This window comes from Strongylocentrotus purpuratus, unplaced genomic scaffold, assembly GCF_000002235.5.
Source record: "Strongylocentrotus purpuratus isolate Spur 01 unplaced genomic scaffold, Spur_5.0 spur5_scaffold_5, whole genome shotgun sequence".
NCBI lineage: Eukaryota > Metazoa > Echinodermata > Echinoidea > Camarodonta > Strongylocentrotidae > Strongylocentrotus > Strongylocentrotus purpuratus.
The window spans coordinates 40,976,009-40,988,365 of record NW_022145611.1 but is presented as its reverse complement, the minus strand read 5'-3'; the positions used below and the strand labels follow the sequence as shown (position 1 = coordinate 40,988,365).

The 12,357-nt window shown below is 38.5% G+C and overlaps 1 protein-coding gene across 4 annotated transcripts in view; it reads left to right on the top strand.

The window, feature by feature from the left end:
* Positions 1 to 4,655: 4,655 nt before the first annotated feature.
* The window catches only part of LOC575375 (serine/threonine-protein kinase D3), a 45,698-nt gene continuing 37,996 nt past the window's right edge, over positions 4,656 to 12,357 (top strand). For 3 of the 4 annotated variants that reach the window (XM_030999563.1, XM_030999562.1, XM_030999564.1), the window contains exon 1: positions 4,656 to 5,039. In XM_030999563.1, coding sequence (XP_030855423.1) covers positions 4,866 to 5,039 — 174 coding nt within the window. In that variant the 5' untranslated portion in view covers positions 4,656 to 4,865. The remainder of the gene's footprint in view (positions 5,040 to 12,357) is intronic. The other variant, XM_030999561.1, reaches the window with a different exon arrangement.

Here is a 12,357-nt window from a genome sequence, read left to right as displayed (position 1 = left end):
AAGGGCTTGTCGGGTATAGCTTATTTTGCCTATTTTGTGCATTGTGTTTTTATTGCTTTTGTCTAAAAAAAAGAAGGGGAAATAAAAGAGTGTAACGTATCCTGTCAAGCAGGGGCGTCGCTAGACCTTTGTCAGTGGGGAAGGGGGGGGGGTGTAGAGGCCACCAATTGCCCACAAAACTAGCCACCAATTACCTTATAAACCCGGGGCCAGGAGCTAAATTATTTTAAGGTCCCCCCTCCCGCGCAAAGCGCGAAAGCTCTGACCGTCTGACATATCATTAAATTATTAAAGAAATAAGACGATTCGTTTTACCGTTCTCGACTCTAAATCCTAGTCTGAATTCAGCTGGCCCCCTCCCGCGACAAGCGCGGAACCTTTGACGTTTCACTAAATTATTAGAGAAAGAAGACGATTCGTTGTACTGTTTTCGACTCTTAATCCTTGTCTGAATTCAGTTTACCCCGTTTTTTCCTTCAATTCATTAATTGATGCCATGTCAGAAAGGGCTGAGTAGTTTGTTACGTAACTATTCAAAAATAGCAGGTGCAAGCTATTGAAAACAGAATCGAATAGCCAAGCTTCCCTATTCATTGGTGCCCTGTTATAGAATTCGTAGGATATACTGAATTGAATAGACCCGTTTTCTATTCATTATGATGCTATGTCAGGGCAGTGGCCTATTGCAATATCACTTTAAGTTTAAGTCTGCAGTTTGCAAAATAAATCAAAATAACATAAAAACTCGGTTCGACTCCCAGCTTCTCCTTTATACCCAATGTTATTTATATCATTTTTTTCTTCACCCCATGAAATTGACTTGTCTATCTCTTTTTTTAAAGGGGACACCCCCATCTCCTCAACAAAGGAGAAGAAAAAAACAAACATGTGATACTCTTTCTTTAACAAGCGACTCTCTGAATTAGTTAGAATACGTCGTTTGCTACATCTACAACAATAAGTATCAATTATGAACAAATACATGAAGATTAGCAGTGTGACATATTAGTCTATAGTTGATAGGCAATCGCCTGGTAAATGGAAGGTATCGGGTTCGACACCCAGCTGGTGCTTTTTTTTTTTTTTTTATCTTTGAAAAGAAAAACTGATGTCAAACCCATTTTTATCTCCCTCAAAGTCCATATAGTAAGTTTCTATTCTTTTAATTAATTGATACAATGAGCTTGCAATTAACTTGTAAACAAAGTAAAGTATTATACGAAGTACACGAAGGACAAGAATTCTGTTTTATCTATCAGACATTATTATATATTCAATACTTTTTCAGTCCCAATGAGAGAAGAGAGAGAGAGAGAGAGAGAGAGAGAGAGAGAGAGAGAGAGAGAGAAAAGAAAGAGAGCCAGAAAGAGACGAGTAAAGAAAATTCAATACAACTCATAAATCTAATAAAATCTGAGAATCTCAATTCACATATTTACAAATAATTCATATATTTTGCCGACAGGGGCGGCCCTCCCGGGGGGCACAGTGCCCCCACTTTTTCAAGCACCCAAAAAGCGTCCCATTAACTTTGTAAGAAATGCCCCCTTTTTACATAGGAATAGTGCCCCTTTTACTTTGACAAGTGCCCCTTTTCCTCCGACAAGTTCCCATTTTATTTGCAAAAAGTGTTCATTTGCCTTTCTCATAAGTGCCCCTTTTTAGGTACGAGAAGTGCCTATTTTACTGTGACAAGTGCCCCTTTTCCTTTGTAAGAAGTGCCCCTTCCACTTTTAATGACTACCCCCATTCTAACTCGGATAAGCGCACCTTATGTTTTCACATGTGCCCCTTTACCTTTCTAAAAAGTGCCCCGTTTCCTAATTTCCCAGCTGCAAAGTATGATGCTTAAGCAATATCTTGTATGGTGTATAAAGTGAAACAAATATTGAAATCATCCCTGATAATGTAATCACATTGTACGGGTATATGTCTAAAAAATTGTATATTTCGCTTTAAGATTTCCCTTTGTAGGTGCCCTTTTAACCCAGAAATTGCCCTTTTTTTTCTTGGTGCCCCCCCCCCCACTTTGGAAGTCGCTCGGCCGCCCCTGTTTGCCGAGAAAGCCAGATATTAAAAAAACACTTTTTTTCCTCCAACTTTGGAGTTTTATAATAATTATTATTGTTGTTGTGACAAGTGCCCCTTTTCCTGTAAGAAGTGCCCCTTCCCCTTTTAATGACTACCCCCATTCTAACTCGGATAAGCGCACCTTATGTTTTCACATGTGCCCCTTTACCTTTCTAAAAAGTGCCCCGTTTCCTAATGAAAAGTGCCCCCATTAATAAACGAGTCCCTTCCCCTTCTCATAAATGTCCATTTACATCTCTGGTAAAGTGCCCCCATTAATAAACGAGTCCCTTCCCCTTCTCATAAATGCCCATTTACATCTCTGGTAAATGACCCTTTTCAGGCACGAGAAGTTACTCCTTTTCACTTCAGATAAGTGCCCCTTTTCATATCTGTTTGTTGTCCAATTTCAGGTGCGATAAGTCCCCCTTATCACCTCTGATAATTTCCCTTTTAACAATGATCCAACTTTGGAGTTTTATAATAATTATTATTGTTGCTGTTGTTGTTGTTAATGTAAAAAAAGAAAAAAAGAAAATAGGGACCTATTGCGGGGTTGGGAGAGAAGCAATGTAGAAAAAGCTACAGGCAGGCGCGTAGCCAGGGGGGGGGGGCGGTGGGGGCGGTCGCCCCCTCCCAAAACGCCGGCCCAAAAAAAAAAAGAGAGAGAAAGAGAAGAAAAAAAAAGAAAGAGGACGTAGGAAGAAAAAGGGAAAAGGAGTCGAGAACGGTACAATGAATCGTCAAAGCTTGCGCGCTTCGCGCGGGAAGGGGGAAACTGAGTTCAAATTAAGAAATATGAGTCGGGAAAGGTACAACGAATCGTCTTCTTTATCTAATAATTTAATGAAACGTCAAAGCTTCGCGCGAGAGGGGGGGGGGGGGAACAGAATACAGACAAGGATTAAGAGTCAAAAGAGGTACAACGAATCGTCTTCTTTCTCTAATAATTTAATGAAACGTCAAAGCTTCGCGCGAGAGAGGGGAGGGACTGAATTCAGACAAGGATTATGAGTCGAGAAAGGTACAACGAATCGTCTTCTTTCAAAGCTCCCCCTCCCTGCACCCACCCCCCTAGGGAGCGCGCTTCGCGCGCTCTTTAAGTGATTCGCACGCTTTGCGTGCTCACTACCGCCCCCCCCTAAAATGAAATCCTGGCTACGCGCTTGGCTACAGGGGAGCCTTGGGCGTGGTCATTCCTTAAAAGGGCTCTTTGGGGGGGGGGGGGGGAGGGGCGGTAGCTGCGCCAGTCGTCAGTAAAGAGAATCCATCTCAATCCATTATTTATAAATAATTCAAATATTTTTCCGGGAAAACCAGATATAAAAAATAATCATTTTTTTTTTCAATTTTGGAGTTATATAAACATTATTATCGACCCAATAAGTCATATCGAAAACCAGTGATATTACTGATTACTGATAGGCTATCTCATAGCTAGCTCCAGTCGTCAGCTTACCTGCCAGTGTCTTATGGTATTATAATATGCTCATTTGACCGTAAATGCCTAAAACCCCTGAGCTTCCGGGGGCTCCGCCCCTGGACCCTACCAGCGGCCCTAAGACGACACCTGAATGCTCTTCTGACCATAATTAAATGCCTAAAACCCCTGAGCTTCATGGGGCTCAGCCCCTGGACCCCACGCCAATTATTGACCTTCAATGTCACAAATAAGGTATGCTTATGTGGCCGTTATTTAATGGTTCAAAACCTCTGCCCCTGGAACCCACAACAAGTAATGCTCTACTCGCTTCGCTCGCTACACTCAGGGAGGTGAGACTTTAACCTGATCGTTAATATTCCACTTTGAAAAAGGTGAGCCCCCCTGGAATGTAATTTGCCCTCCCCCCCCCAATCCCAACTGCTTCCGGTGCGCCTGTTGGCATATCAACAATTGAAATTTCGGAAGGCATGGAAGAAATGATGGAACAAATTTCAAAGTAGCAAAAGAATTATAAAACTATGAAAGAACAAAAGATATATTCATGGTCGTCGATTTATTTCATGACCGGGGGATTTCTGCACTTTTATAAGTCTAAACACTGCACATTTGGGCCCTCCAGAACCTAAAAGTGTGTTGCAAATTCTTTAGTCAGTATTTGCTACAATAGGCCTACATTTGTTTGGGTGCACTTGAAATTTTCCGTCCCGGCCCCCCCCCCCCAAAAAAAAAATTGAGGGGGGGGGGGGGGGGACGTGTCCCCTTGCGTCCCTCGAGATCACCTCTCCTGGATATATTAATATAATGCTGGTGAGCGGGAATTTACAGAATATGCTTTGATCCAATTAATGTGTCTAGTGAATAAGCATTAATTGATAACATTTCACAGGCTCAATCTACGGAGGAACATTTTCTTTTTACAATTCACAAATCATTTGATATGATTATGAATTTAAAAGCGATTTTCTTTCCGAAACTGACTTATTTCCTTTGATCTTAACTATCCATAAATTAAGTCAAAGACTAATTGTATCATTTTCACACTTCCAACTATTTTAGGCCTACCCTTGTTCTCTTCTTTATTAACACAAAATATTTTAAACGATCCTTGACCCCTTTCCCTAGATCGTCGTCCTCACGTCACGTGACCTGCGCCATGTTTATTTTCAGCGAAATGACGGAACTCAGGAACAAGTGCTGAAAACACTGAAATGGATGTTCGCTTGTCTGCAGTGGTTGTTTCTGCATTTTGCCGCACCCTGATCGTGGAAATGGAGTGCTAGTAGGCAGAATATTTGTTGGAATAACCTTAACATACATTAGAACCTCTGCATAAACTGAAAATCAGAGAAACATGGGCGAAGAGCTACCGCCGCTGCCACCGATGACCCGACCGGGTCTGGTTCACGGAGTATCGTTTGCCGTGCAGATAGGATTTGTGCGAGAGAATTTTCAGATTCCCCCAGAGGGAGGTGATCCTTCCATTCCACTCATAAAAGAAATCGTTACCTCAATGGTTAGACAAAGAGTAAGTCTGTTTAGGGATCAATGAATTTCAAACCTTCCCCATGTGAATTGTAATCATTCTAAAAATAAATTCAAAAGAAGCAGCTTGATCTCGGTCTCAGTCAGAGTCAGAGTCTGATATTAGTTGCAGAAATATTGACATGATTGATAGAGAATGCTGTCTACAGGTAATGTAAAGTGAGCGTGATTGTCTGTGACGTGAGTGTGAGTAGCCTGGATCTAGATCTGGAACATAGCCTTTTCTTCAGAAGGGCTGCACTGCACAAGAGCACCTTGCCAGACATTTCAACCTTGACGTTATATCCTGACTGATGGATGTCAAGTACCGACGTAGAAGTAGAAGTAGAAGTAGGGATCGTCCGCATAAACGAGGATCGTCTTCGTAAACGTGGAGAGATACGTCTGCAAAAATAAGGATCATCTGCATTTCGCTAACAGTTCTGATTTACGATCCGTGCGTTCGCGATGCAAGAAACAGATTCCGCAAAAATTTTCTTGATGCAGTTCACATAGACTTTGTACAAAGACTTAAACGTGATGAGCAATAAATATTTGAGAAGACAGACAACCCATAAAAGTAGCCGGTGAACTGGGAGTATTTTATTAGGCAGAATCTATGTTTTGCATGGCATTGTTTTGCAGCGCGAGAACCTGAAACCCGCAGAAGGCGGAAAAAAAAAAGGCTGCAAAAATGCGGACGATCCTTATTTTGATGGACGCATTTTGTCCGCGTTTATTAGGATATCCTTGTTTGTGCGGACGATCCTCGTTCTTGGATTAGTGCCCCTTCTGGTCTTAGAAGAGAAATGCTCCGACAAATCTTGCAAACTACCTTCGGAATTTGCTAGCCGACTCTTCCTTCTACCCGTACAATAGCCTTATTGATTATGGCCAAGTGATAATGTAAAATATGATATTGATATCACTTCTTAGATCTAGCCTTGACTCATCTGGCACCCATACCTCTGCTTGAAGAGGCAGGTAAACAAAACCTAAAATGCGTCTGAAATCACCCCTTCCAGCACTTGACCAACACTGCATAGTGGCTTCAGAGTTCGCTATTGGAGTCTTCTTTCCTCTCATAAAAAGCACTTTGAAATCGGTCAAGAAATATAAATATGAGAGTTCACGATGTTATTTGCAGCGGAAATGTGAAGACACATGGTAAACACATGAACGTTTTAAGGTTGCCAATTTGATACTTTCAATAATAGCGATTAGTATAAACAGGTGCTTGTAGGGAGTTTGCTAAATTCTGCTAAATTCAGCACCCTAAACTGTGTACTACAACTAGACTAAACTTAACAATATACATGTACTTGTAGTGTAAACGATGCAGAGAACGTCTCTGCATGCGGACAGGGCTTGTTTTCAGCTAGCGCTAGCGTGTCATTTGTTCTTCAAAAACTGAAATCTGGGGATACCCTCTAACAAACCAGCATGTAAAAGTATATCCAAAGATTGATTTTACCAAGGTAAAATGATACGCTAGCGCTAGGTCTATGCCTGGCTCAATACTAGCAAGGTCCACATTCAACGACACTGTGCAATTAACTCACTTTTTTTTACTAGTAATTGGCAGAACAATACGTAACATGCTTTTTTCAGATATACCGAAATTGTACATGATTATGTTCAAACTTCAAACCAATTTAATTTAATTTGTGACAAGAATTTTTTTCTTTCCTGGCAGACAAAAAAATCTCCAGTCCTGGATATCAGGTGATGATAACCTAGTCAGACTGGGTGCAGGGAAAAATAATTTTTTCAGGGCATTTTCAAGTTATGAAATCTGTGAAAGGTGTGAGAGGTGTGTTGGAAACATACTGTAGGCGTCATACTGTAGAAGAGATGTACAGCATTTTCTCTTCTAGGGCATCTTCCAGGCTATCTTCCAGGGCCCCGTTCCTAGAAACCGTCATAAGTCTAACTTCTTGACTATCCCATTGAAACGTGTGTTATAGAACTAACACGCGTTTCAATGGGATAGTCAATAAGTTAGACTTATGACGGTTTGTAGGAACGGGCCCCAGGCTACATGTACAGTGTAAGTGTGAGTGACACTTACACTTGACTTGACAAGAAGAAAAGAGGGAATAAGAGAGGGCGAGATTGTGGATGTGACTGATGATAATACTTGAATATAAGTACCGTATAATAATGAAGCGAAAGTCATAGTCAAAGTCTTCGAGTCTAGTCTTACTTTGTGTTCACTTTTGTGGGTCCATAGCCTATATCCACTCTGCAGATATGTGCAATGCGACATGTACATATACAATGCACCAAACTTCTGAGGTGACTGAGCAATGAGAATAGCATTGAGGTTTGCCCGTAGTAAAATTTGTGTATTTCTTGTTGTATTATCATTAGTTTGAAATCCTGTTGAGATTTGCTTTAGTCAGCTGCAAACTCAAGTTTTGCATTCATTTGTTCGTAATATGCGATGGTACATTACGTCGGTGCAATCTACCCATGAATCGCGATCAACAGGGATGCCAGTTTTCAGACAATAGCCTTGGCAAGTTATTTTCAGACCATAGTTTAGGCTGTTTTGTGTACTAACTGGCACCCCTGGATCAAACATAGTCAATATGTAAACACATACACTGTATTTTTAATTAAAAAATTACAATAATTCGACAACGGGCCCATCGATACCATCAATATCATCGTCACTGGATTCAGACGATGAATACTGCAGATCCAAGTTTCACTGTCTGGCCTAATTTCACCCATTTTATGGATAATAAATCATTAAAATTTATGATAATAAGGCTGCTATCGATCGCCTAGCGTGTTGAGTGTCTGATTCATTGTGGTCTTGCATTTTTAGGGAAAAATTATGACACATTTCACTTTCTTAAGATCATTTATGAGCTTTCATCTGACATGCAATGTCTATTTGTATCAATGTCTACTTTAAAGCAAATGTAAGAACCAGTGACCTTCTTTATCTATCTTTGCAATCATATTAGAGGCGTTTAATAGTGCCCTGAACAGCATCAAATGAAATAAGATTCCGTTTACAGTACATGATATATGTACAGTACATGCCACCATACATGTATACATTTCCAACAGTTATTTGTATTTTTGATTTGTGTGCATGTCTAGGAAAAGAAGGTACAGGTATGTGACTCTGTGTATCCCTTTGTTATAAATACACTGTAGCAAGTTGAGCAACATGACACATTGTAAGGGCTTACCGGTAGTTAGAATCATTCAGGTGGTCGCGTTACACAACCTTTTGTAAGCCCTGTATTGTATGCAAAACAAGTATTAAAATTGCTGGTTTTAAGCAATTTCAGTTAAATCCATGAAATGTTGTCTTGAATCTTGAATTACAGTATATTGTAAATGAAATGGGTCTTGCTGAGCTGATTTTGTCAGATATTTTGGGCTCTTTGAAAATACCAGGATTAGGGTTACTATTGCATGAATAAAAGCTTCTTTTTTCACAGTCTGAGATGTATCTTCAAGATTTTACTCTTAAAGAGGTCTGTACTCAAAAGGAAGAAGAAGAAGAAGAATATCATAGTATTTTTTGTCCTTGGACATGGTGTAGCAATTAGTAAGACTGTAGCTTAACCGCTTTGCATTGACTAGATTATAAGATAGTAATGATTAACTACTTGATTCTTTAGTTAAATCCTGAATTTAAAGTTTACACTGCAAAAATTCTGAATTACCTATATTTCAAATTACAGCATGATGGCATTCATTTTTGGGGATGTACATGTCATGCTCATCATTGTCCTAATTGTTATCCTACTTACTGCGAACGGGTGATCACGCAAATTGATCAACAGATTTTTGTTTTCAGCATTAAATTTTGCAAGTGTAAATATGAGGTCAAATGGCTTACATGTATGATGTGATTATTTAAATAGAGCAGCAAGTTATTATGTATCCAATTTTTCTGATTAGATTTATGCATTTTTTAGTTTTTTACAAATATATGCAGGTGTTGAAGTTATTTTGTCCTAAATGATCTGCTTGTAGATGAGTACATAGGGTTCAATGTTAGTTTAATCTGTGGTTTTAAGAGTCTCATTATGGAAATATAGCTTTATGTTCAGGCGGATAAACCTAACTTTTATGGCTGTTGTAATTTCTCTTACAAGTTTATAATGCTTTACTGTTGCGCAAAATTTCCCTTACCATAGTTATTTAAACAAACCCAAATAGTTTAACTTTTACTTAACAGGTGCAACCTCTCTCAGTGTGGAATCATAAAAGAGATTAGTTGAATTACTAATCTGTGCTGCACAAAACTGATAAATGACATACATTTTAATGCTCAAATGTTGTCAAAGTGTGTCTGCACTGCTGCTGACAAACATGCACTTGTAGCTTGCTCATGACTCAGTGAATGGAGCTTAGTGGCGTGCAGTCTGCCACTAAACGTTCCTTCAATCAAATAATTTTTCTGTTTGTCTTAGAAAATATAACTACTTGTAACTACAGTACAATGTGCATTACAAAAACTGTATGATCTCATTTTGGTAAAGCTTGCAATACAATGTACCCTGTTTGCACTTGTGCATGACTGCAGTCATTGAAATACATGTACATGTATACTTACATGTATGCTTGCTTTAACTTTCAAGTTAATTGAAAGTATTGGAAAAGAGAAAATGCAGCGCGAAACTCTTGAAATTAATATGCTGCTCAATTTAATATTGCTCTTGATTTTTAATTTCTACGATACTGTTCTGCCATTATGACCTTTGGTTTTATTATTTTACATCTTGTAACTTTAAATGATAAATACACAGGACTTTCTTCTACCTGTACATGTAATATTCACAGGTGCTAATGTAACATTACAAATGTATGTGTCTAAATGTATGTGAAGTGTGAACTAATATTTATAAATGGAGAGATTAGAAACTAATTGGTTATTAATTAATTATATTAATATTTATAAATGTACGTGATCTAGTATTTACAAGTGGAGAGATGACAAATAATTAATATCTCAAGTAGAACACAAAGAGATCACAATTTTTATTTACAAGGCAGAATCAGTTGTAATGAAAGATATACATTTCATCTTTCAAAATTAATGAATGCATATTGTTATGTAGAGTAGGATATTATATTTCATAATTATCATGTTTTCCTATGTCAATACCGTCATCACATTTCAAACAGATTTTAACCCTGCAGATATCATACAGTTGATTTGATGCCTGGTGTTTATAAATACACCTGTATGTATTAATATCAATGATACTCATTTCACATGATTCTACGGTGATGTGCAAAAATTATTAATGTAATTGATGTATTTGATCCAAAACATTGTCAATTGCAGTGGAGATTAAGTCTAGTTGAAACTTGCTTATATTTTGTATAAATTTATATGCTACATTTGAGACAATACTGTATACATGTACACGTACCTGTATTGTACATGTATTCACAGTGAAAAAAATACACGGGGGCTCGGGGCGAATTAGCCCCCGAAATGCCTAAAAGAGCCCCCGAAAATCAGAAAAGAGCCCCTGTAGTTTGCATAGAGTTCAATGCAAAACAAATTTTAGAATGTTATTTCATGCAGGCAAGCTTGAAAAATAGATCCCGAAAAATAAATATTAATTTTTTCCCTGTGTATTCATAGTGCTCATTCACTGTACTGGGTAGATATACAGTACCGTAATTAACGGTGTACTAACCGCACCTTTTTGCCGCCGAAAAAAATTCAAAGTCGGGGGGGGGGGGGGGTGTGGTTTATACACGGTACTCCAAAAAAAAAAAAATAATAATTAAAGTTTCGATTTATGCCCCTCCACCTGGCGCTATGCCTGGCAATGTCTCCCAGCTCAGTAATCGGTGTGTTGACTCACCACTAGGAAACTAGAACAACACTCAAATTTGTCTGTCATCTTGGTTTGAAAGTAATCTTTCTGATAGATTTCAATATGTAGTTGATAATAATAATTCCTCCAATTTTTCTTCTATTACATGGCGTACCACAAGGTTCTATTCTATGTAGGTTCTCTACAGTTTTTTAAGTCGACAAAAAAAAAGTCTGCATTTTAATTTTTTTTTTTTTAAGGGCGAAAAAGAGGGGTGCGGTTAATACACGAGGGCGGTTTATGCAACGTTAATTACGGTATGTACATGTAGGTCAATGTACATGTACAGTATAAGTACATGTAGGAGCATATTTTTGATAAGCCAGTTTTCTGATGTGCTATTCACATTTATGGATGTGTTTTTTGAAAGGCTCATTCACATATGCTGCAGTACACTGCTGCTTTTAAAAATAAAACATTTTAATGAATGGCAAATTTGCACAGCCAAGGTCCTGCTGTACATGCCTATGCACTTTGCTCTATGTTATACATGTAGGATACGGAAATGTGAAGCATAATAATTATGTTGTCATAAAAAGATGTTGCCTCTTTAAGAATATTTAGAGACATCCTCAAACTTTTCAGAGGCCTGGCTGACATAGCAACAATCAATGCATGCAAATAGAATGCAAACTGCATACTGACCATTTTGGCTGTGAAGAGCAAAAGGGTATCTATCACTGAGTTCATATTTGGGAGACAAACATTGTACCCATTGTCTTGTTGTGTAACTGAATGTCACAAGCACTTTAGATGGATATTGTGTCATAGCCCCTAAAATTATGTAGTAGAGTACATGTACAATTGTACATGTAGAGTTTTGATATGTAAATGGTGTTAATTTGAAGGTAATCTTTTCTCCAAGGACACAAATTTCAAAAACAAGTTTGAAGTTCTTCCCATCGCAATTGGTTGTTAAATCTTTTTATTTGAAAGTTGTAAGAGACAAAGCAACCAAGTATTATTGTAGATCTACAGCATGTAGCATACCATTTCCCTCGATCAAGGTATTAACTGAAGCGCTTGCTGTACATTTGTACAGGTGTACACGTTGTACATGTAGTAAAAGTACATGTACATGTACAGTAGGTGAAAGTGGGAGAAACCAAACTAGGTATGTACATGCACACTCACACCTGTATGGATAATTGGAGCTAATTCCCGGTGAATTACCCTATTCATTGGGCGTAACCCATCATTGTTTTTCATGCTGTACATATAGAGAGCATAAGAGAAGGAACCTGGGTGTCTTTGACCTTCTGATGATTGATAGACTTCCACAGTTTGGTCTCCCTTTCTTTTCTCAATCTCCAGTGTGGGTACACTTGTACGGAGGCGATTTAATCATGTCATTTCCCACATGTATTACTCACAAGACTGATCCTCTCTCTCTCTCTCACAGTGTTTCATGTACAGTGTACATGTACCTGTATATGTATATGTACATATACCTGT